Source organism: Carcharodon carcharias, chromosome 11, assembly GCF_017639515.1.
Source record: "Carcharodon carcharias isolate sCarCar2 chromosome 11, sCarCar2.pri, whole genome shotgun sequence".
NCBI classification, from domain to species: Eukaryota; Metazoa; Chordata; class Chondrichthyes; order Lamniformes; family Lamnidae; genus Carcharodon; species Carcharodon carcharias.
This window is the reverse complement of record NC_054477.1, coordinates 63,563,728-63,590,384: the sequence shown is the minus strand read 5'-3', so window position 1 is coordinate 63,590,384 and position 26,657 is coordinate 63,563,728. Positions and strand designations below refer to the sequence as shown.

The window sequence follows — 26,657 nt, the reverse complement described above, 5'->3', positions numbered from 1 at the left end:
TCCATTACAAACCCACCGACTCCCACAGCTATCTCGACTACAGCTCCTCACACCCCGCTTCCTGTAAGGACCCCATCCCATTCTCTCAGTTCCTTCGCCTCCGTCGCATCTGTTCCAATGATGCTACCTTCAAAAACAGTTCCTCTGACATGTCCTCCTTCTTCCTTAACCGAGGTTTTCCACCCACGGTCGTTGACTGGGCCCTCAACCGTGTCCGGCCCATCTCCCGCGCATCTGCCCTCATGCCTTCTCCTCCCTCCCAGAAACATGATAGGGTCCCCCTTGTCCTCACTTATCACCCCGCCAGCATCCGCATTCAAAGGATCATCTTCCGCCATTTCCGCCAACTCCAGCATAATGCCACCACCAAATACATCTTCCCTTCACCCCCCCTATCGGCATTCCGTAGGGATCGTTCCCTCCGGGACACCCTGGGTCCACTCCTCCATCACCCCCTACTCCTCAACCCCCTCCTATGGCACCACCCCATGCCCACGCAAAAGATGCAATACCTGCCCCTTCACTTCCTCTCTACTCACCGTCCAAGGATCCAAACACTCCTTTCAAGTGAAGCAGCATTTCACTTGCATTTCCCCCAACTTAGTCTACTGCATTCGTTGCTCCCAATGTGGTCTCCTCTACATTGGAGAGACCAAACGTAAACTGGGCGACCGCTTTGCAGAACACCTGTGGTCTGTCTGCAAGAATGACCCAAACCTCCCTGTCGCTTGCCATTTTAACACTCCACCCTGCTCTCTTGCCCACATGTCTGTCCTTGGCTTGCTGCATTGTTCTAGTGAAGCCCAACGCAAACTGGAGGAACAACACCTCATCTTCCGACTAGGCACTTTACAGCCATCTGGACTGAATATTGAATTCAACAACTTTAGGTCGTGAGCTCCCTCCCCCATCCCCACCCCTTTTCTGTTTCCCCCTTCCTTTTCTTTTTTTTCCAATAAATTATATAGATTTTCCTTTTCCCACCTATTTCCATTATAAAAAGAGAAAAAGAAAAAAAAAAAATTTTTTTTTTTCTTTTACATCTTTTATGCTCTCCGCACCCCCACTAGAGCTATACCTTGAGTGCCCTACCATCCATTCTTAATTAGCGCATTCGTTTAGATAATATCAACAACTTTAACTTTAACACCTATGTGTTCTTCTGTACCATTGTTGTTGACATCTTTTGATGATCTGCTTCTATCACTGCTTATTTGTCCCTACAACCACACCCCCACTCCACCTCTCTCTCTCTCTCTCTCTCTCCGCCCCCCACACACACACCTTAAACCAGCTTATATTTCAACTCTTTCTTGGACTCGAACTCAAGTTCTGTCGAAGCGTCAACTCTTTTCTTCTCCGCCGATGCTGCCAGACCTGCTGAGTTTTTCCAGGTAATTCTGTTTTTGTTTTTGTTTTGGATTTCCAGCATCCGCAGTTTTTTTGTTTTTATTTATGTAAAAGTAATGATGTTATGCTTCGGTTATACAGGGCATTAATGAGACTGCATCTCATACACTGTGTGCAGCTTTGGTCTCCTTATTTAAAGGAGAATATAAATGTGTTGGAGGCAGTTCAGAGGAGGTTTACTAGACTGGTACCTGGGAATGAGCGGGTTGTCTTCTGAGGAGAGGTTGGACAGACTGGGCCTGTTTCCACTGGAGTTTAGAAGAATGAGGGGTGATTTTATTGAAGTATATAAGTTCCTGAACAGTCCTGACAAGGTGAACATGGAAAGAATGTTTCCTCTTGTGGGTGAGCACAGATTGGGGGTACTGCTTTAAAATTAGGGGTCACCCTTTTAGGACAGAGATGAGGAGAAGTATTTTCTCACAGAGGGTTGTGTGACTTTGGAACTTTCTGCATCAGAAGTTGGTGGAAGCAGGGTCACTGAATATTTTTGAAGCAGAGGTAGGTAGATTCTTGTTAGGCAGGGGAATCAATGGGTTACTGGGGATAGATGGGAACATGGAATTTGAAACACACGCAGATCAGCTATGATCTTATTGAATGGAGGAGCAGGCTCGAAGGGCAGAATGGCCTACTTCTGTTCCTATTTTGTATGTTCACACGTTCGTATGAGTAGTTCTTTGTGCAGATAAATCCTCTGTGTCTTAATTGGAGCTGTGGTGTACAGTTGGTATCAGTATGAGTGGAGATTAGGAATAACAAAGATCAGAAAACACTGGTGGGTATAGTTTATAGGCTTTCTAATGGTATAGTTATACTGCTGGACAAAACATTAAACAAGAAGTGATTTGAGCTTGTAGCAAAGAAAAATTAATAATCATGAGGGACTTTAATCTTCATATAGACTGAACAAATCAAATTGGCAAAGACAGTCTGGAAGCGATGAGTTTGTAGAATCAACTAGAGACAAAACTATTTTATATCTAGTTTTCTGCAGTGAGGCAGGGTTAATTAGAAATCTCAGTAAAAAATCCTCTGGGAAAAAGTGATCATAATACCATAGTAAGTCTGATAATATACTCGGGTCCAAAACATGAACCTTAAACAAGGCTATTTACATAGTGTGAGGAGACAGTTGGCTAAGGTTGATTAGGTACATAGACTAAAAGGTATAGCATTAAATAAAAATTGGGAAACATTCTAGAGAGTGCTAGAGAGAAAGATGTTGGTGATGAGGAAATCAAGGAGATTTATCATTTTGTTGGTTCTCTTATCACTTGCTGCAGGCCCAATCAAGCAGCTATTTCCTTCAGGACTGGGCCTGCTTGTCAGTAGTGATGCTGTTGAACAACTCTTGGTGATGGACAATGATGTCCCCCACTCAGAGTACATTCTGTGCCCTTGATACTCTCAGTGCCTCTTCCAAGTGTGTTCAACATGAAGGAGCACTGATTCAACAGCTAAGGATGGCAGTAGGTGGTACTCAGTAAGAGTTTTCCTTACCTGTGTTTGACCCGATGCAGTGAGACATCATGGGTTCCAAAGTCCACGTTGGCTATTCCTAGGGTCACCCCCTGTTGACTGTATATCACTGTGCAGCCACCTCTGATGGATCTGTCCTGTTGATGGGACAGGACATACCTAGGGATGGTGATGGAAGATCTTTGATATTGTCTGTAAGGTATCAAAGGAGGGAGTGAGAAAACAGGGAACTGCAGACCAGTTAGCCTAACATCAGTCATCAGGAAAATGCTGGAGTCTATTTTAAAGAAGTCTTAACAATGCGCTTAGAAAATCATACTATTATCAGACAAAGTCAACATGGTGTTACAAAAGGAAAATCATTTTTGATAAATTTGTTAACATTTTTTGAGTTTTTTAATTAGTAGGGTAGATAAAGGGGAGCCAATAGATGTAGTATACTTGGATTTCCAAAAAGCATTCAAAAAGGTGCCACATAAATAAAGTGCACAAGATAAGACCTCATGGTGCTGGGGGTTAATACATTCACATGGATGGAAGATTGCTTAATGTACAGGAAGCACAGAGTTTGGAAAAACAGGCATTTTCAAGTTGGTGGGCTGTAACAACTGGAGTGCCACAAGGATCAGTGCTGAGGCTTCAACTATATTAATGACTTGGGCGGAGAGACCAAGAGTAATGTATTCAAGTCTGTTGATGCTACAAAGCTAGGTGGCAGTGTAAAAACAGAATTACCTGGAAAAACTCAGCAGTTCCGGCAGCATCGGTGGAGAAGAAAAGAGTTGACGTTTCGAGTCCTCATGACCCTTCAACAGAACTAAGTGAATATTAGGAGAGAGGTGAAATATAAGTTGGCTTAAGGTGGGGGTGGGGGGTGTGGGGGGAGAGAAGTGGGGGGGGGAGTGGTTGTAGGGAAAGCAAGCAGTGATAAGAGCAGATAATCAAAAGATGTCACAGACAAAGGAACAAAGAAGTGTTGAAGGTGGTGATATTATCTAAACAAATGTGCTAATTAAGAATGGATGGCAGGGCGCTCAAGGTACAGCTCTAGTGGGGGTGGGGTGGAAAGACTAGCAGGGCATACAAGATTTAAAAATAATGGAAATAGGTGGGAAAAGAAAAATCTATATAAATTATTGGGAAAAACAAAAGGAAGGGGGAAGAAATGGAAAGGGGGTGGGGTTGGAGGAGGGAATTCAAGATCTAAAGTTGTTGAATTCAATATTCAGTCTGGAAGGCTGTAAAGTGCCTAGTCGGAAGATGAGGTGCTGTTCCTCCAGTTTGCGTTGGGCTTCACTGAAACAATGCAGCAAGCCAAGGACAGACATGTGGGCAAGAGAGCAGGGTGGAGTGTTAAAATAGCAAGCGACAGGGAGGTTTGGGTCTTTCTTGCGGACAGACCACAGGTGTTCTGCAAAGCGGTCGCCCAGTTGATGTTTGGTCTCTCCATTGTAGAGGAGACCGCATTGGGAGCAACGAATGCAGTAGACTAAGTTGGGGGAAATGCAAGTGAAATGCTGCTTCACTTGAAAGGAGTGTTTGGGCCCTTGGACGGTGAGGAGAGAGGAAGACAAGGGGCAGGTGTTGCATCTTTTGCATGGGCATGGGGAGGTGCCATAGGTAGGGGTTGAGGAGTAGGGGTGATGGAGGAGTGGACCAGGGTGTCCCAGAGGGAACGATCCCTATGGAATGCCGCCGGGGGAGTGAAGGGAAGATGTGTTTGGTGGTGGCATCATGCTGGAGTTGGTGGAAATGGCGGAGGATGATCCTTTGAATGCGGATGCTGGTGGGGTGATAAGTGAGGACAAGGAGGACCCTATCATGTTTCTGGGAGGGAGGAGAAGGCATGAGGGTGGATGCGCGGGAGATGGGCCGGACACGGTTGAGGGCCCTGTCAACGACCGTGGGTGGAAAACCTCGGTTAAGGAAGAAGGAGGACATGTCAGAGGAAGTGTTTTTGAAAGTAGCATCATCAGAACAGATGCGACGGAGGTGAAAGAACTGAGACAATGGGATGGAGTCCTTACAGGAAGCGGGGTGTGAGGAGCTGTAGTCGAGGTAGCTGTGGGAGTTGGTAGGCTTATAATGGATATTGGTGGGCAGTCTATCACCAGAAATTGAGACAGAGAGGTCAAGGAAGGGAAGGGAAGTGTCAGAGATGGACTATGTGAAAATGTTGGAAGGGTGGATATTGGAAGCAAAATTAATAAATTTTTCCAGGTCCCGACGAGAGCATGAAGCAGCACTGAAGTAATCATCGATGTACCGGAGAAAGAGTTGTGGGAGGGGGCCGGAGTAGGACTGGAACAAGGAATGTTCCACATACCCCATAAAGAGACAGGCATAGCTGGGGCCCATGCGGGTACCCATATCCGCACATTTTATTTGGAGGAAGTGAGAGGGGTTAAAGGAGAAATTGTTCAGTGTGAGAACAAGTTCTGCCAGATGGAGGAGTGTAGTGGAAGTCTCCTCCATCTGGCTGAACATGTTCTCACACTGAACAATTTCTCCTTTAACTCCTCTCACTTCCTCCAAATAAAAGGTGTGGCTATGGGTACCCGCATGGGCCCCAGCTATGCCTGTCTCTTTATGGGGTATGTGGAACATTCCTTGTTCCATTCCTACTCTGGCCCCCTTCCACAACTCTTTCTCCGGCACATCGATGATTACTTCGGTGCTGCTTCATGCTCTCGTCGGGACCTGGAAAAATTTATTAATTTTGCTTCCAATCTCCACCCCTCCATCATTTTCACATGGTCCATCTCTGACACTTCCCTTCCCTTCCTTGACCTCTCTGTCTCAATTTCTGTTGATAGACTGTCCACCAATATCCATTACAAGCCTACCGACTCCCACAGCTACCTCAACTATAGCTCCTCATACCCCGTTTCCTGTAAGGACTCCATCTCATTCTTTCAGTTCCTTCACATCCGTCGCATCTGTTCTGATGATGCTACTTTCAAAAACAGTTCCTCTGACATGTCCTCCTTCTTCCTTAACCAAGGTTTTCCACCCATGGTCATTGACAGGGCCCTCAACCGTGTCCGGCCCATCTCCCGCGCATCCACCCTCACGCCTTCTCCCTCCCAGAAACATGATGGGGTCCCCCTTGTCCTCACTTATCACCCCACCAGCCTCCGCATTCGAAGGATCATCCTCCGCCATTTCCACCAACTCCAGCATGATGCCACCACCAAACACATCTTCCCTTCACCTCCCCTGGTGGCATTCCATAGGGATCGTTTCCTCCGGGACACCCTGGTCCACTCCTCCATCACCCCCTACTCCTCAACCCCTACCTATGGCACCTCCCCATGCCCATGCAAAAGATGAAACATCTGCCCCTTCACTTCTTCTCTCCTCACCGTCCAAGGGCCCAAACACCCCTTTCAAGTGAAGCAGCATTTCACTTGCATTTCCCCCAACTTAGTCTACTGCATTCGTTGCTCCCAATGCGGTCTCCTCTACATTGGAGAGACCAAATGTAAACTGGGCGACCGCTTTGCAGAACACCTGTGGTCTGTCCGCAAGAAAGACCCAAACCTCCCTGTCGCTTGATATTTTAACACTCCACCCTGCTCTCTTGCCCACATGTCTGTCCTTGGCTTGCTGCATTGTTCCAGTGAAGCCCAACGCAAACTGGAGGAACAGCACCTCATCTTCCAACTAGGCACTTTACAGCCTTCCAGACTGAATACTGAATTCAACAACTTTAGATCCTGAACTCCCTCCTCCATCCCCACCCGCTTTCTGTTTCTTCCCCCTTCCTTTTGTTTTTCCCAATAATTTATATAGATTTTTCTTTTCCCACCTATTTCCATTATTTTTAAATCTTGTTTGCCCTGTTAGTCTTTCCAACCCACCCCCACTAGAGCTGTACCTTGAGTGCCCTGCCATCCATTCTTAATTAGCACATTCGTTTAGATAATATCACCACCTTCAACATCTCTTTGTTCCTTTGTCTTTGACATCTTTTGATTATCTGCTCCTATCACTGCTTGCTTGTTCCTACAAACACACCACCCCGCCCCCCACACTTCTCTCCCCCCACCACCCTCCGCCATTCCCACCTTAAACCAGCTTATATTTCACCCCTCTCCTAATATTCACTCAGTTCTGTTGAAGGGTCATGAGGACTTGAAACGTCAACTCTTTTCTTCTTCACCGATGCTGCCGGACCTGCTGAGTTTTTCCAGGTAATTCTGTTTTTGTTTTTGATTTCCAGCATCCGCGGTCTTTTGTTTTTATCTAGGCAATGTATACTGTGAGGGGGTCACTGAGGGGCTGCTAAGAGATATAGATAGGTTGAGTGAATGGGCAATGAGGTGGCAAGTAGACTATAATGTGGGGAAAATATGAGGTTGGTCACTTTGGTGTTAAGAATAGAAAAGCTGCATATTTTCTAAAAGAGATGAAACTTCTAAATGTTGATGTTAAGAGAGAGACTTGGATATACTCATATAAGGAGGATAGAAAGTAAACATGCAGTTACAGCGAGCAGTTGGGAAGGCAAATGTAATGTTGGCCTTAATTGCAAGGGGACTGGAGCGTTTTATTCCTACTTTACAAAAGTGACTACAATTCAAAAGTACATCATTGGCTGCAACGTACTTTGAGACATCCAGTGGTTGTGAACATGCATCTTAAATGCATCTCTTCCCTTTTACAAAATGCATGGAGAGAAGATTGGCTGATTAACAGAAAACAGAGAGTATGCATAAATGAGTGTTTTTCTGATTGGCAGGATATAGTGAGTGAAGTCCTGCAGGAGTCTGTGCTGGGCCCTCAATTTTTTACAATGTTTATCAATGACTTAGACAAAGGGAGTGAAGGCATGGTCGCTAAATTTGCAAATTACACAAAGATAGGTAGGAAAGTATGTTGTGAAGAGAACATAAGGAGGTTGCAGACAAATATAGATAGGTTAAGTGAGTGGGCAAAAATCTGGCAGATGGGCTGTAGTGTGGGAAAGTGTGAAGTTGTTCACTTTGACAGGAAGAAAAAAAAAGCAGAGTATCACTTAAACAGAGAATGGCTGCAGAATTCCAAGGTGCAGAGGGATCTAGGTGTTCTCATGCATGAGTCACAAAAAGTTGGTATGCAGGTACAGAAAGTAATTAAGAAGGCTAATGGAATGCTATCCTTTATTATGAGAGAAATTGGACATAACAGTAAGAATGTTATGCTTTAGTTATACAGGGCATTGGTGAGACCACATCTGGAATATTGTGTACAACTTTGGTCTCCTTATTTAAGGAAGGATATAAATGTGTTGGAGGTGGTTCAGAGGAGGTTTACTAGGTTCATACCTGGAATGAGCAGGTTGTCTTATGAGGAAATGTTAGACAGACTGGACTTGTTTGAGGGGTGACTCAATTGAATTATATAAAATCCTGAACGGTCTTGACAAGGTGGACATGGAAAGGATGTTTCCTCTTGTGGGTGAGTCCAGAACTAGGGGACACTGTTATAAAATTAGGGGTTGTCCTTTTAGGACAGAGATGAGACAAAGTTTTTTTTTGTGAGGGTTGTGTGACTTTGGAACTCTCTGCCTCAAAAGGTAGTGGAGGCGGGGTCATTAAATACTTTTGAAGCGGAGGTAGAAAGATTCTTGTTAGACAAGGGAATCAAAGGTTATTGGGTTAGATGGGAGTGTAGAATTCAGAATAAAAAGAGATCAGCCATAATCTTATTGAATGGAAGAACAGGCTTGAGGAGCTGAATAGCCTACTTCTGCTCCTATTTTGTATGTTTGTACGTTCGTATGATCGTAAGAATAAGGAAGTCTTGCTGCAATTATATAGGGATTTGGTGTGGTCACACCTGGAACACTGTTTGCACTTTGGTCTCCATATCTATAGATTGGAGGTGGCACAGTGAAAGAGCAAGTTTGTGTAAGATGCACAATTTTGGACTTCTTGGCCTGGCTTTACTGCATGCATCATCTGATTTTCTCCTTTTTCCATAACCAGTGGATAGAAAGCTGTGATCATTAGGGTAGTCATAGGTCCTACTTAGTCAAAGCTCAGATGTATTTCCCCTATCAAATAGCCACAGGGCGTTTGAACAGCTGCAATTGTGAAACCCAACAACACTATGAAAACCAATGAGATTGCTTTATCCTCGTCCAGCTATTTACTGTCATTACTTCCAAACTGGAAAAGGGCAATTGTGGGATCGTCCAATCAGTGGGCCATCACTTTACCAAGCTGGTCATGGATACCTTGCACCAGAGAGTAGGGCAATACATGGACTTTCACACAGATTAGGCTAGTCAGGCCAAGAGGCATGCACATGTCATCATGGCTCCTGCAAAGTAGCCAGGGACCTTTGTCAACAGGAAGGGCTTCCAATCACTGACTATACAAGTAATAAGCATCTACCAGAAGAGGATCATGCAGGTGTGTGCAAGATTTTCAGGAAGCTGCTTTGGCTTGTTCAACCTGAGACAATCCCAAGTGCCTTAGCTTTTCAGGCCACGTGAACCCCTCCGTGGATGGATACTGAGTTACAAGGACTACACTCTGAAGACATGGCTCCTAACACCAGTTCAGAAGCCCAGCAGAGAAGCAGAGGACACTGACACCCACTGCTACATGACTACAAGGATGACAAGGCCTGCTGAAAATGAGGTTCAGATGGCTGGATAGAACTGAGGGCGTCCTGCAGTATGCGCCATCAAGGGTTTCCTATATCATGCTAGTATGTGGTGCTCTGCACAACTTGGCGCTCCAGAGGGGAGGAGCCTTGGAGAATGAGGATCTCCTTGAGGGTGCATTCTCCTCCAAGGAGGAGGATTTGGAAGAGGCTTGAGACCAGGCAGCAAATGGCAATGCACCTGAGGGACCGGTGCCAATGGGTATCTTCGTGCGTGCTAGGGAAACAGATAAATCACCCACATGAACATGTTTCTCCTGAGCATACCTTAAAAACTACATAAACACTTGACTTTTCTCCCTCACACAACCTTCTTGGTCTGGACTTGAATGTCCTTATCAACTCAGTTGGTCCAACATAACAGGATGCCAAGGCATACATTCACCATTCCTTCTCATGCAGTGTACACCTTCTCTTTACCTCCTTCTCAAGAGCTCACCAGCTGATGATGTCCCAATGGTGCAGAAATTAGCACTTGAGACCTTAGCTGAAGAAAAACATCACCTTTCATTTCGTACATTGATTCAAATCTTTGACGTAACACAATAAACCATCCGTGAACCAAATGCAATGAGGCGGGTTGATGCAGAAGTGTGTGGGTGTTCCAAGGTTGTGCTGTCCCAAAACATGCAGTCACAGTGGAGGCAGGTTGCTTGCCTTTCTGCTTTGGTACTGTATATGACCTCCAGGTGGCTGAGGCCTGAGGGCTCCAGACTCTGGCTGGGCCACCAGCACCTGTGCAGGAGATTTCATGAAGCATTGGTGTCACCATCTAAGAGGCCAAAAAGTTGCTGTCTTTTCTAGCAGCGCCTTGAGCAGGGTTCCAGGGGCTTCAGACAGATGCTTCTCCACCCTTTCAAGGCTTACCTGTTCTGTTGTGCTGAGATGTGCCATAGAAGGTATTCTATCTTCAGTAAAACAATCTATTTAGACAAATTGATTTTTAATCGAATTATGTAGTTATTTATGAGTTTGTAAAAGCAACTGACTTTCATGCATCTGTGGTTTTAAAATTCATTTACGAGATGTGGGCTTCGCTGACTGGGCCAGCATTTATTGCCATCCGTAATTGCCCTTGAGAAGTTGGTGTTGAGCTGCCTTCTGGAACCGCTGCTGTTCATGTGGTGTAGGTACACCCACAGTGCTGTTAGGAAGGGAGTTCCAGGATATTGACCCAGCGGCAGTGAAGAAATGGCGAAATGTTTCCAAGTGAGGATGGTGAGTGGCTTGGAGGGGAACTTCCAGGTGGTGGTGTTCCTATCTATCCGCTGCCCTTGTCCTTCTAGATGATCGTGGTCATGGGTTTGGAAGGTGCTGTCTAAGGAGCATTGGTGAGTTCCTGCAGTCTTGTAGATGGTACACATTGCTCATACTCTGCATCAGTGGTGGAGGGAGTGAATATTTGTGGAAGGGGTGCCGATCAAGTGGGCTGCCATGTCGTGGATGGTGTCAAGCTTCTTGAGTGTTGTTGGAACTGCACTCATCCAGGCAAGTGGGGAGTATTCCATCACACTCCTGATTTGTGTCTTGTAAATGGTGGACAGGGTTTGGGGAATCAGGAGGTGAGTTACTCACCACAGGATTCCTAGCCTCTGACCTGCTCTTGTAGCCGTATTATTTATATGGCTAGTTCAGTTCAGTTTCTGATCAATGATAGCCCACAGGATGTTGATAGTGGGGGATTCAGTGATAGTAATGCCATTGAATGTCAAGGAGTGATGGTTAGATTCCCTCTTGTTTGAGGAACTGAGATGATTGACATCCAACATCCACAACCATCTTCCTTTGTACTGGTATGACTCCACCGGCGAAGAGTTTTCCTCCTAATTCATATTGAATCCAATTTTGCTTGGGCTCCTTGATGCCACACTCAGTCAAATGCAGCCTTGATGTCAAGGGCAGTTATTCCCACCTCATCTCTGGTGTTCAGCCCTTTTGCCCCTGTTTGAACCAAGGCTGTAATGAGGTCAGAAGCTAAGTGACCCTGCCGGAACCCAAACGGAGCATCAGTGAGCAGGTTATTGCTAAGCAAGTTCCGCTTGATAGCACTGTTGATGACCCCTTCTGTCACTTTACTGATGATTGAGAGTATGATCAAGAGACTGATGACCATCAAGTGATGGGGTGGTAATTGGTCGGATTGGATTTGTCCTGCTTTTTGTGTACAGGACATACCTGGGCAATCTTCCACATTGCCAGATAGATGCCAGTGTTTTAGCTGTACTGAAACAACTTGGCTAGAGGTGCAGCAAGTTCTGGAGCACAAATCTTCAGTACTATTGCTAGAATATTGTCAGGGCCCATAGCTTTTGCAGTATTGAGTGCCTTCAGCCATTTCTTGACTACACATGAAGTGAGTCAAATTGGCTGAAGACTGGCGTCCGTGATGCTGGGGACCTCCGGAGGACGCTGAGATGTTTCATCCACTCAGCACTTCTGGCTGATGATTGTTGTGAATGCTTCTGCCTAATCTTTTGCAGTAACGTGCTGGGCTCCTCCATCATTGAGGATGGGGATGTCTGTGGAGCTTTCTCCTCCAGTGAGATGTTTAATTGTCAACCCACCATTCACAACTGGATGTGGCAGGACTGTAGAGCTTAGATCTGATCCATTAGTTGTGGAATCACTTGGTTCTGTGTTGTAAAAAACATCTGGGGCTGAATTTTCCCCGCATCGGGGGTTGTGCAGGGGCAGGCGGGACCGAGCACAAACCCGATCTGCGCTCCCGATCGGGTGCATGCCGCCATTTTATGTGAGCAGGCCAATTAAGGCCCACCCATCGTGATGCTCGCCCGGATGTGCTGGGTGGGGTGGAAGATTCCCTGGGTCAGGGCCTGGCAAACTTTCACGCATGCGCGTGAAAGAGCATAGAAATCTCCCTGAGGTACAGAGGTGCCTCAGGGAGATTTTTTTAAGCTTTAAACATCAAAATAAAGAAATTAAAAACTTTTAAAACATGTCCCCTCATGTAATAGTGTCACATGAGCTGGGACATGTCAATGAATCGTTTTGAAAATTTTTATTGAATTTTTAAACATTTCATGAAACCTCATTCCACCCGTGGATGAGGTTTCATAAAAAATACGAAGGCCACCTGGGCTCTTCGCCTGCCCACCAACATTAATGTTGGACAGACAGCTCATTTCAGTTGGTATTTCAATTAGTTTTTAACAGGCCTTTGACAGTTCGGTGGGTGTGCAGCCGAGTCGGCAAACTGAAAATCTAAATGACGCATGGTGACGTCAGTGAGCAGGCCCCAACACTGCTCAGAAAATTCTCCCCCTGATTTTACAACAATGATTTCATGGTCCTCATCAGACTTTTAATTCCAGATTTTTTTTAATTTAAATTCCACCATGTTGGGATTTGAACCCAGGTTCCCAGAGCATTACCCTGTGCTTTTGGATTACCATTAGGCCACTGCCTCCCCTCTATTCAAGTGATAGTGAATGTTCAATAGGCAGTGAATGCAGATTTAGAAGTATTAGATTCTTATAACATTTACATACTGAAGTCTTTAAAACAAGTATTTCAGGTAAGGGATTCCCTCCCCTTGAGCTCACTTCTCCTGGAAACACAGAAATACAGTGTCTCTTGTTTCTCACAACCCAGCTGTGCTTGTCATTCTGTGTCAGCTTCAATATCCAGAATTGAGCCACTGGGCAACTTGCTGCAAGCAGCCATTCTGTACAGACAATGCAGCAGTCCACTCTGGCTGACCAGGGGCCTTTGCAGTAAGGGTACTATGAGTCTCACTGTGAATGCTGGTGCCTGATCATGCCAGATGCCTGGATCAGCAACCTCTTCTCACATTTTATTGGCACCTTTTGTGACATCCAGTGTTACTAGCTTGGCATAACAAGCTCCATTCACTTTTCCAGATCACAACAAGTCATTTAACCATCTGGAGTACTGCAACTATGTTCATGCAACCACCCCACAGCCACTAACCTCATCTGTGACCCCTTGGTGAGGCTTTCTGGCCTCTTCCTCCTGTCAAGTAACCTTTCTCCATGCCCTTATGACCCGGAGGAGCACCATGTGAGAGGCATCACTATACCTGGGAGCCACACTTCTTTTAACTGCAGTCGTTACTCTCCCTTCCAGGTATATTTCTGCATGATACTTCTAAACTGAGTGTTGGCATCTTCTCGTCCACCATGCTTTGTTGGCCTGCTTCCATGCCTGCCGGCCGTTAGTTGGATATGATCAGCAAAATCCATGTCCATGTCCTGCCCCTTGCCCATGCTTCTAATTTGGGCCTCGATGTTGAGACTTCTTCTGATGCAATAAAATTCAGCCCAATGTTTCAGTACTAAAAATGGATGAAAAATATATTGTTAGTTTTATATGCAGGATTCCTCAATTCCTCGACTAGCTCAGAGCTCATCCTTGCTCCCAATGTTATGCTCAGTTCCCTCGGATAGCCTTCAGAGAACAACCCACGTGATAGGCCTTAATGGAATTGCCTATTGCCGTTCAGTCACCAAAATAAATGTCAGTTGTTTAATTCGTATGTGTGAGTCCTTCTTTAATTTCTTATTCATCATATACTTCTGAAGCTAACTCAATTTATGACCTGTTTATTAAGAATAGCTGCCTTCTCAGCCCTAGGTTCATGGACAAGACAGTCATTTTTAATATGGAGATTGGGACATTATTTATCAGTAGTAGTTTCAGTGTGTGGGCTGTCATTGAAGGCTGAGCCCAAGGATGGCAATAAGGTTGAGCTAAAGGCTGGGAGCAGAGTTCAAGCAAGAGCTGTATATATTTCCAAGTCAGAGAATATACATCTTCTAGGTGTAAATATGAAAATTGCCAACTAGCCATGAATTTTCTTTTCATTTTGCTCATGGTACCACTGGAATTATGAATTTTATCACTTCTTCACCAGTTAAGCCGCTCATCCAGCTGCTTGTGTGATTTGAAATCGACATAATGAAAGGTGCAGTCTGACTGGCCATTTTCTCCTGGGTGTATTCAAAGAACTTCATAACTACATAACTACAAACCCAACAGGAGGAAATCATTCCAAAATTTTTAATGTAAAGTACAAATTCTCTTCAAAGGGAACATGTAGCCCTATGCAAACACTTGAGGGTAAGTTTGATGAATTTTCCCACAGCTACTTCATTCAGATTCCTAACACGTGCTCCCAGCGGTTGAAGATCCATTACTGGGAAGAACTCATAAAACATGCCAACTCTGGCCTGTGTAAAGTCAAAGCTCCATAGCAACTGTACCAAAATGATAGTTCTACACAGTGTCATGAGAGTGTTCCCAGTTTTATTGTAATGCAGGATCAAGGCTTATTTTGAGTGACTCATCTCAAAAGCACATTTCAAATCTTCTACTTAGAACACCAGATGTTTCAACTAAGTGGTTGTGGATTTTATTAAAATGCCCCAGTGCCCAACGTAAGGATAACTAGAAGATTAATAAGCTTCACACACAACTAAAGGTCCAATTTCTTTTTGCCATTATGTAGCATAAGCCTAAAGATTACTGTTGACGATATTAGCAGCCAGAAGCTTAATGTGTGCGGTTGTCCTCGAGCTGTTGTTTTTTACTCTTTTGAATGAGAAAAACCTTGGATCAGATAAAATGTATCTTGAACAACTTGGATATATTTCTTTTTAGTACACGTCTGCACTAACATATGATGGGATACTCGTTATGGCTGAAGCATTCCGTTACCTCCGAAGACAACGCATTGGGATTTCAAGAAAAGGAAATGCTGGAGACTGTCTTGCAAATCCTGCTGCTCCTTGGGTTCAAGGCATTGACACAGAAAGGGCACTGAAACAGGTACAGTATACTCATTGTTTGCAGTTTGTTAAATTGTCCGTTCTATCAAGGCTATCAGCACCCTCTGTTATTAAGGAGTACATCTTATAGCAACTACCACTGTCCATACATTTGCAGTTAAATGCTGAAATTAATTTGTTGTCCAAATTTCCTTACTCCTCCAAAAGCTTTACTACATTGATTACTTGCTGAAAGATTCAGCATTCAAACACAAGAAGGAGATTAAGTTCTGATACTTACCCACTAGATAGCCATTAAACATGCCAGCAAAACTTAGGGCTTGTCCATTAAAGTGTAAGTGAATTTATAATACTACAAATATTCCCTCCCTCCACCACCTATGCTCAGTAGCAGCAGTGTGTACCATCTACAGGATGCACCGCAGGAACTCACCAAGGCTCCTTAGACAACATCTTCCAAACCCAAGACTGCTACCATCTGGAATGACAAGAGCAGCAGACACATGGGAAAACCACCATCAGAAAGTTCCCCTCCAAGCCCCTCATCATCATGACTTGGAAATATATTGCCATTCTTTCACTACCGCTAGGACAAAATCCTAGACCTCCCTCCCTAACAACATTGTGGGTGTACCTACACCACATGGACTGTAGCAGTTCAAGAAGGCAACTCACTACCACCTTCTCAAGGGCAATTAGGGATGAGCAATAAATGATCGCCCAGCCAGCGATGTCCACACCCCATGAATGACTTTTTTTTTAAAAAGCCTTAATTGCTACCAAACAAACTTTCTGGCACTGAAATTTCACTTTTAAAAGTGTGGGGTCTCATTCCTTCCAATTTTAACAATTGGATGTATTTTAAAATTGTTTTCTTTCTGATTTTTTTCTAAACTCTCTTAATCTATCTTTCTTTCACTTTATTTTGCTTTCTGTACATGGTTTGAAATTGAATTAAATATTCTAAGTTATACTTTCTGGTTCAAACTGCATGACTAAAAGGATTCTTCAGCCTGATTGGTTGAAACGACAAACTGTTACTTGCACTCCCAAATCCCATATAGGCAGCATTGCACTAGATCAAATTCCTTACAACTGTAAGTTGCCACTCAAAAGCCCACTAAGAGTCAGTGGGCAACTGTAAGCCTAATGAAGCCCAGGCATTCTAGATTAAAATAATCCATCCCACCTTCCCAAATGTTCTCTGGAACTCCAGTAGCACAGTAAATAGTGTCTTGGTGCTCACGAGTGGCAGTGTTTGATTCTGTGGGCTGAATGTTATGGGAATGCAGACTACTCACCCCCACCCACACCTCCCCGAAGCAAAGTCTGGATGTGGGCATGCCCTGCCACCATAATATGCTGTGGGTGGGCTAATCAGAGCCAGTGTGAGGCTTCAGCCCTTCACTGGGTAACAAGTCCAGCCTTCGGGACTTGCCAACCAATCGGATTGGCCTGCAGCTCTATCAGTCCCAGCAACCCCAAGTGTGCATTAGTGGGCACTGTTGGGATTGCAACAAGGAAGCAGAAGACAGCCCAATGGATCCCTGAAAACAGGCAAGTCCAGGGTCTTGGGCATGGAGGATTTGAGCAGGTTATGGAGGGGTGTTGAGGTGGGGTAGAGGGGGTGGGTTTACAGTAGCAGGCAGATAGGAAGAAAGAGGGGTTTCTATCTTATTGGGGCCACCCCCCCCCCCCCAATCCGCAAAGGGCAGCCCTCTCGCTTCCCACCCTTTGAAGAATTTATTTAAAACATCAGTCTGCCTACTCCCGTCTGAGTGGCCACACCAAACGTTTGATGGCATGGGAAGCGTATTATTGGGGCCAATTGGTTTGGTAACAAACCTAATTGACCTTTGATTACCTATTTAAATATGGCAGGTGGGCTGCCGATTTCAACGCCCGCCTCCCCCACCCCCCACCATATTACAGGGGGTGAACTTGGAATTGGGTGGGAAGGTGGTGGGTGGGAAGGTGGTGGGTGGGAAGGTGGTGGGTGGGAAGGTGGTGGGTGGGCCCCCAAACCAATTTACATGTCAGCCCTGCCCAAAAACATGCCCAGCCGGGGCACATAAAATGCAATCCTGTGATCCCAGAGAGAGAGAGCTTAACAATCATCAAAAAAGGTGTCATTTCTAAGTGATGTGCTTCCTCACATTAAGGAAGTGAATAGCACAAATCAAATCAGCTTCCAGTTCGCTCCAGTTCCTTGTGCCACCAGTCACACTATCAAATGCCTCGAATTGGGAAACCTGTATGACCTCTTGCTTAGAGACTGGAACACAGTGTTGCAAACCAAGGAATAGAAAACAAAAGATGCATAACATTGAGAGGAAGGAATGAGCAGTCACAGTGTGGATGTTGCTGTACAACCTAATATTGCTGCTTTTCAACAGAATAGCATGATCTACGTCAGGGAAATATGGGAGCTATTATCAAATATGAATTGACATTAAATCTGTTGACAGGGAGAAGATATGTCAGCCTTATTTTTAGGCATAGCATTTTTTGGTGCTGTGTGGCAAAAGATCCAACCCTGGTGGGGATCTGGAGTACACGGCTCGTGAGACTGCCAGGGAACACAGAATGCAGGCCTCCTTGTCCCACTCTACGCTTGGGGAAAAATTATCCCCGTTGTGGGGGGAAGAGTAGGACCGAGCGGGCTCCTGATCGGCACCCTCAGTCGGGGGCACGACGTCATTTTATGTGGGCAGGCCAATTAAGGCCCACCCAGCGTGACGTCCACTGTGCACTCCCTGTGCGGGATTGGCGGGGGGGGGGGGTGGAATTGCCTCAGCACATGGATTGCCCACATGCACATGAAAGAGCGCACAGATCTCCCTGAGGCTAAGTGCTGCCTCAGGGAGATCGGCTCCATTTTGAAACTTTTAATTAAGAAGTTTAAAAATTTTCCCTGCCATGTACCCCTCATGTGACACTGTCACATGAGCTGGGACATGCCCATAACTTTTATTGCAACCTTTCATTAAAATTTAAAAACCCTCATGAAGCCAACATCCTGCCAGTGGATGAGGTTTCACGTTTTTTCACAACCTCGCCTGGGCTCCCAGCCAGCCCGCCAACCTTAAGGTTGGAGGGGCAGGTCCATTAATAAGCTGAATTGGTTTCTTAATGGCTTTAATAGACCGTTGACAGGTCAGTGGGCTGACTTGCCTGCACGCCCGCCGACCTGAAAATATAAATGAAGCGGGGTGACGTTGGGAGTTCCACCCGACGTCACCCCACATCATTTTATGCATCAGCATGCGGGTCCCGCCCCCTGCATACTGATGGAAAGATTCTGCCCTTGGTTAAAACGAATACATTCTAACATTGGCACATTGAGGGATCAGATGTATTCCCCTACTTGCCAATACTGTGGTATACTAGCTATTAACTGACACATAAGAACATAACAAATAGGAACAAGAGTAGACCATTCAGCCCCTTGAGCCTGTTCTGGCATTCAATAAAAACATGGCTGATCTGTTTGTGTTTTGAATTCCGCATTCCCATCTACCCCCAATAACCTTTGATTCCCTTGCCTAACAATAATCTATCTACCTCTGCTTAAAAATATTCAATGATCCCGCCTCCACTGCCTTCTGAGGCAGAGAGTTCCAAAGTCACACAATCCTCTGAGAGAAAAGAAATTGCCTTATCTCTGCCCTAAAAGAGTGGCCCTTAATTTTAAAATAGCGCCCCCTAGTTCTGGACTCAGCCACAAGAGGAAACATCCTTCCACGTCCACCTTGTCAAGGCCGTTCAGGGTCTTGTATACTTCAATCAAATCATCCCTCATTCTTCTAAACTCCAGTGGAAACAAGCCCAGTCTGTTCAACCTTTCCTCATAAGATAACCCACTCATTCCTGTTATCAATCTAGTAAACCTCCTCTGAACCACCTCCAACACATTTACATCCTTCCTTAAATAAATATTTGAACACAGTATTTGAAGAGAGGTTTCACCAATGCCCTGTATAACTGAAGCATAACATCCTTACTTTTATGGTTCAATCCCCCTCATAATAAAGCATTGCATTCCATTAGCCTTCTTAATTACTTGCTGTACCTGCATGCTAACTTTTTGTGACTCATGTACTAGAAAACCTATGTCCCTTTGCACCTCAGAATTATGCAGCCATTCTCCATTTAAGTAATACTCTGTTCTTCCTGCAAAGTGAACAACTTCACATTTTCCCACATTAAATTCCATTTGCCAGATTTTTGCCCACTCACTCAATCTATCGATATCCATCTGCAACCTCCCCATGACCCCTTCACAACACATTTTCCTACCTGTCTTTGTATCATCTTCAAGTTTAGCTACCATGCCCTTTACTCCCCTCATCTAAATCATTGATGTAAATTGTAAAAATTTGAGGCCCCAGCATAGACAGAAATGATTGCACGAGTATCACTAAATTCCAGATTTTTGTGACCAGCACGCTTCATTCTCTACCTGCTCCAAGCAGCACAGTATCACAGAATAGTGATCAAATCTAAATACGCCTGGAAAGATACAAAAGCACCTTTTTGCACTTTTGCTGAACTACCCATCTCGTAACACCCAACTCCCCATGCCTAGCCTAAAAATACAATACACAGTGCAAAATTATGCTAATATACTACTGAACAAATATGCAAACCACATACAATTTGCTCTTTTACAACTTTTACTTCAGTGCTTCCACTACCATTACAGTAAATGTCACTGATTAAAATACAACATTACTTAATGTGCACCTGTTTGTGTCTTTGGGTCTCAGGCCTTCAGGTTCTTGTGTTCAGAGAAATTAAAATGAATGTACAGAAAATCATGGCAAACATGTGCCTGAATTAGAAATGTGTGTTCCAGGTACATGTGCAAAGCTCTGTGTCAGGAGCATTAAAGATGTAAATTTACACTAGGGCTTTTCAGTTTGTTCAACTTTTCCCCAGATTTCACATACTTTTAATGTGGTTTTAAAATGATTCATTTGGGAATGAAAGCTTGCATTTATATAGCCCTTTATCACATCATTAAACATTTCACATTCAATAAATTACTTTGGAGTGCAGTGATTATTGTTATGTCAAGAAACAAAGGGCCATTTTGCACAAAAAAGACCTTTTGAACAGCAGTGAGATGACAAACCAGCTAGGTCTTTGGTGGAATTGCTTGCAGGAGCAATGTTGGACAAGATACATAGAGAAACACTTGTGCTCAAGTCCTAGAATTTGGCTTACACTCACATCCTCCCAACTGAGAAGTAATAGGCTCTAATTAAGCTAGACTGACACTTAAGAATTTCATTCACAAATAAAAGTAATTATAATTTCTCCAAGTTGTAATTGGCACAGACATGCACTTAATGAACAAAAAAATCTCTGCACGGTTCATGTACACTACCATTTCCTTTAAACAGAAATTATCCAAACGGCTAACTACAAGGCGTTATTGACAAATGCCTAGGAACAGATTAGCTAATTGCCCTTTTACTATGTGTCACTGCAAAACATAAAGATGAGAAAAAAAATTAAAACGTTAAAATGGTTAAAAAGGACACAGCTTGAAACACATGAAGGGAAGGTGTTAGATAAAAACTGCAGCTAAAAATCAATGGAGATTATGAGTTTTCTATCTGGTGCAAGGGGTTTGAATTTGGTTGAAGCTAGTAAATGTAGCATGCTATAATAAACTATTCATAGCTACCTGTGACCATGTAATGACCTGAATTCTAATGAAGAATGTCAGATTACAGCTTGCAACTTGAATTTCCATCTCGATGCAATGAATACAACTTCACAACTCTGTGGCCTCCTACAGAGAGCCAGCACCTGAAAGAGCTACAGTATTGCTCTAACGCCTATCAATTTAACACTCCCATCAGAAACTGAAATGCTACCCGTGGTTTTAGAATGCAACACGTGGAGAGGTTGTTCACAGAGCAAAGCCTTAAGCAGGTTTACAAAGTACACATTTTGCCACTTCAGTATGAATGGCTCCCAAAGGAAATCTTTCCCTGTAGTCAGTAGGTTTTAATTATCTTCATCTAAATGAATTATTTATTAACGAAACATGTATGAATAACATTTAGCTGAAAATGTTTCAAGTTGTTTTGACTCAAAAAAAAAATTTCATATTAATAGTTTTATGATGGCCAACAATATAAGTTCAACAGAAACTTACCTGTATTTTCTCTGAATTGGCATAGCTTTTAAATAATATTGCAAAAGGTGGAGAAAAGCCACACTGATAATGGAACCTTACTTTGCTAGTCTTTACTGATCTGAGCTGGGACAGCATTTGTAATTCTACAATTAGCCTAAGTGTCCCTGTGTTTGTGCCTGTGCTGGCACTTTGAGAGAACTATCCATTTCGTTCTTGTTCCTAACCCATAGCAAATTTTGTCTTTACAGACAATTATGTTTTGCAAGTTTCTGTGGAACCTGCTTCTGTCACCTTTTCAGGCAGTGCATTCCAGATCATAACAACTAGCTGATGATAAAATGGCTACCACACCCATACAACTCTACCTCAGCAATAGTCAGCATCTTCTGGGTAGGAGAAAAGAAAATTAGAACAGAAAACTATCTTAGTCTCAAACTGTGCTGAAATTTTCAGCAGCAGAAATTATAATGAGTCCATTTTCTCTTCTATTATTTTAAAGGTACGGATCCAGGGCTTAACGGGGAACGTTCAGTTTGACAACTACGGTCGACGGACAAACTTCACAATAGATGTATTTGAGCTGAAAAATACAGGCCACAGAAAGGTGAGATGTCATGAGAAAAATCCTATGTCAGTATTAACAGATCTTCAGCCTCCAGTACAAGCCTGAACGCCAAAGAATACACCAGTGGAAGGGGCTGGCAGATGTTCTGCTTGTTAAATGTTGATCAGGAACTCCTGGAGTCAAGAGTGGAATCTGGTGTATCCAAGATGTTAATTTCTAGTTTAAAAGTGATTTGCAGGAACTCTGACATGGCTTACTTTGTTTAGGCAAGCTCTTGGCTACAAATGAGTGCAATGATGATGAATGCCAGAAATTGAGCTCTGCACCATTACAATAGTATTACATAGCTTTTGCATTACAGAAACAAGCCATTCAGCTCAACAAATCTCTGCTGGTTTTTGTGTTCCACATGAACCTCCTTCTACCTGTCTTCATCTAACCCTATCAACACATCTTCCTATTATTTTCTCCCCCATCTGTTTAGTTAACATCCCCTTAAATGCACCCATGTTAATTGTTTCAACTACTTCTTGTAGTAGCAAGTTTCACATAGAAACCACTCACTGGGTAAAGAAGTTTCTCCTGAATTCCCTATTGGATTTATATATCACCCCTAACTACTAAGGTATAGTTTGATGTGATAAGTGATCCTCAAAGCTACTTCAGTTTATCCATTGGTGTTTTAAGACAGATTAGCCATCAACAATATCTACACAATAATAGCTGGGTGCACATTTTATATCTGACTGTCAGTGGATGAAATGAATTAATGGCTAAGCCTGGAGCTTTTAAAATTATGAGACAAAGGAACGAATGATATAGGATATGGTGTGTGAGAGACTGAGAAATCATTTGCCTTGTCCATATTGGGTCAGTATTTTAGAAATCATCTTTACTGTGATATAATGCAGTTGCATTTGTAAGCCCCTGCATGTTCATGTCACACCATAAATTTGCATCTCCCCTCCAATATCATAACTGAAACTGTAAAAAGTTGATTATCATAGATCTACCTTAGTCAAGTCAATTGCAATCATGGACTTCCTGGATTTAGTACAGTTTTCTTGACGCAGTCACTTAGACTGAAAAGTATTGATTCAGGTGAATGTCCTTAAATTTATTAGTTCAACATTATTTATTGAAGTAAAATAAAATCTCTGCTCCTTCTTGATACTTTTACTTCTTAGCTAAAAGCCAATAAACTATTTGTTTGTTGTTGTGTGTTAGGTTTAGTGTTCGTAGTGTAAGACACTGAAGTAGGAGAGAAATTTGTTTAGACACGTTTTCAGGCTGAAAGCGATTAGCAGGCTCACATCATGTGCCTGTAGCTGGAGGCACAAAGCATGTTTGAAATTAGGACTCAAGTCTCATCTGAATAATTCTGACAAGCCAGATTCCTCTGAACAGGTTTGGACTGGCTGGGACCATAACAGTGGCCCCCAGGTAGGCTCTGGAGGTTGGTGAATGGGAGGGGACCATAGCAATGCTGTTGACCAGAAGGAACATTATTTCCCCTCCTGGCTCCATACTAAGGTAAGTTATAAAGAAGCCTTACCTTTATGCTGGCAACCTAGAGCAGTATCTTTAAAGGCAACTGGTTAGACAACGGGAGGTATCAGAAATACTGAGCCAAGCACGCCTGCACATACTCATTATTACCATTGTTAAGGCACTGAAGAAGGAGAGAAATTCGTTTAGGCACGTTTTCAGGCCAAAACTGATTGGCAGGCTCACGTTGTGTGCCTGAACCCAGAGGCACAATGCTTGTTCGAAATTAGGATTCAAGTCTCATCTAAATAATTCTGACAAGCCAGTTACCTCTGGACAAGTTTGGGCTTGTTTATTCATTACCATTTTTGGAGTGGGGATTGTTAAATAGGCATTAAACTCCTCATCAGCATATGCAAGGCGCATAATGCCTGATTATGGTGGCCATTTGGCAGCCAGTATGATGTCATGTTTATTTCAGGTGCCTTGGACCTGGGATATAGTTCTGTGAAATTAAACTTTTTGCCCCCTTTGAGACCATAAAGCCAGCAAAATGAGTTTTAATATTATCCCCATCCTCAGTTTGTTTAATTTGAGATTCTGTAGATACCTTAAACTATTAATGTCATCTTCTAAGGAAATAGTTTTAAAACATCTGTAACTTTGTATGTCCTGAAAACTGAATACAGTAGCTCATTGTGTTCAAAACACAAACAACTTTCTAAAAGTGAAAAGCTTTGAAATTCAGAATTCAATGGTTGAGAAATTTGGATCTGTAGCATTGTGTCAAGGTGGGGCTATGGATGTTGAACACCCTCCTGCGAGTGCGCACTGTACAGCCAGTCACTTCCTACAAAGCCCATGCGGTGCAACATCCTGAGAAGCAAATAAATGGTCACCAGCATGACATCACACAGCCCAACTGTCTGATCTGACACCCATTTTCCAAATTTGAACCATGCGGGTCCATTCAACCAAATTGTACGTCACTGACAAAACATCAAACATGCAGCTGCAAGATGGACCCTGTACTGGCATTACTTAAAGGACCAGGCACCCAACTTGTAGGTATAATGATTTGAAAAACCTCTGCCATTCCAAAGTGTCTGAAAGTACTCAGGAGTGTTTTTGGAGGTATTCTGTTAAGTTTCTGGATTTGACAGAGAGTGTCACTGTATCCTCACAGGGATAGCAGAGGAGTGGGTGACCTATCCACACAAAAGCCGCAATAGTTATGGGGGCAGTGGTTGCCGTGCCTCTAGATCTGCAGCATGACAGGGGGATGGGGCAGAGACTATGGAGAGGAATTTTACATGACACCCTTCTGCCAACTTGAGTTCGGACTCCTTCATGCTCCTTGACAGTGATAGGAAGCTCTTTGGCAGGCTAGTAATTGCACCCAGCATCTTGGTGTGCATGCCCGTTCAGCACTCTTGCTATATGCTGCCCCATCAGGATCCTCATCTGAGTCCCCTATAGCAGAATACATCTGAGACCTCACCCTCTAATGAGTTGACAAATGAACCATCTTTTTTCTCTGGCCTGGCTGCAGGCCACATATGCCCAGTGAGTCACCATGTACTGATCCCAACTCTATAATAGTCTTGCAAAGTGTGTGCCATGTCCGTATCTGAGCTGGTAACTGTGAGTGTCAGTTCAAATGATGGAGCCCCCACATCAATGTTCTCAACAACAATGGATGCCACAGGCTCTGCTGCAGTTGACCCCATGATGCGGAGAATCATCTCCTTCATAGGACACAGGACATCCAGGCATCTTTGTCCCTTGCCAGCTCAGCTGTGTTTGGCTCCCTTCTATAGTCCTTCAAGAGAGAGAGAGAAGAATGTCAGTGAGAGTGTTGCACTGCATTTGGGTGATATGTCTGCCACAACTGAATGACTGGAGATATATGGAGACAGTGACAGATGGGTGTGAGGCTGGAAGCATTCGTTAGTGTGTGGGAGTTCAGTGCAGTATCTGAATGTTATGCATGAGTCCTGAGTGCCAGTGGAGTGCTGCTGCCTGAGTGAAGGGGATGTGGTGCATGGAGCAGTATGAAAGATTGGTGGTGAGGTGAGAAGGAGATGTCATTTGAGTATGCATTCACTGATCTTGGCCACCGATGTAAGGTCATTAGACTTCTTATGGTGCTGCTCACAGTTCCTTCTGAGGATGGTTTTTGTGGGCCTCCTGGCACCCATGGAACCTTGTTGTCTCTCCTCCTGTCAACCTCCACAACTAAGGCCTCCAGCACCACATCCATGAGCCTGGGGCTCCATTTTCCTTCTTTAGAATTGCAGCAATTCCATTCAGCAGCACCTTCCTGTTATTCAGTGAAGTTTCCCTTTAAGAGGGACAGACTGGCTTTAAAAATAGAAGGTTGGCTGTCAGTTTCCTGCTGCAGAGACAGCCAGCAGCATGGGAGATGATGAATGCTATGCTATCATCAGGTAATCGAGGTGGCAGCACCAAATTCACATGCTGTTTACTTTCACTGGAACCAGCATGGCCAGGTCGCAATCAGGACTGTCACATCCTCATAGCAGGGCAAGCCATTTTGCAGCCCTATGATTCAGGTCATATCAACACTGATCTGTTTAAATGATTCATTGATGTAGATGAGGTAAGTTCTTGGCTGTGTCGCCTCTGAGTTCCCTGATTTGCCTTTGCTGTGGCATATACAATTTCCTTTCCAAGGACATTTTAGGCTAAGTTTACAACAGGAAGATTTGTCCAATAATTAATGCTGCACATCATAGTTTGGGTCATTATAATGTGTAAAGTTAAGTGTCAATTTACCTATTATTCCTATTGCATCCTTTTAAAAACCCTGCATTGAACTTCAGAGTTTAACAAGACTTATATCAGCTTATTTAAAGAGTTAATTCTGAGTCACATGGGTTTTATCAATTTATCCCTGAATATTCTTGATGCAGTTTTATGACTGGGAGCTGCTGCTTGTGCTAATTATAAATGTTTCTGTATCCTGACAATCAAATGGTGACATTACTTGTCCTACAATAGAACTTCGCCTCTGGTGTTGTCCCTTGTATATGTGGTTAATGTACACTTGCTGCTTTTGAATGAGACAACTGTCTGGCACTATTGAATAGACTACTGGTAAAACATCCTG

The 26,657-nt window shown here is 43.8% G+C and overlaps 1 protein-coding gene across 3 annotated transcripts in view; it reads left to right on the top strand.

The window, feature by feature from the left end:
- The window catches only part of LOC121284000 (glutamate receptor 4), a 304,238-nt gene that overhangs the window by 152,654 nt on the left and 124,927 nt on the right, over nucleotides 1-26,657 (top strand). For all 3 annotated transcript variants that reach the window (XM_041198891.1, XM_041198890.1, XM_041198892.1), the window contains 2 exons: nucleotides 15,190-15,357; nucleotides 21,971-22,075. In XM_041198891.1, the coding sequence (XP_041054825.1) occupies nucleotides 15,190-15,357; nucleotides 21,971-22,075 (273 nt within the window). The remainder of the gene's footprint in view (nucleotides 1-15,189; nucleotides 15,358-21,970; nucleotides 22,076-26,657) is intronic.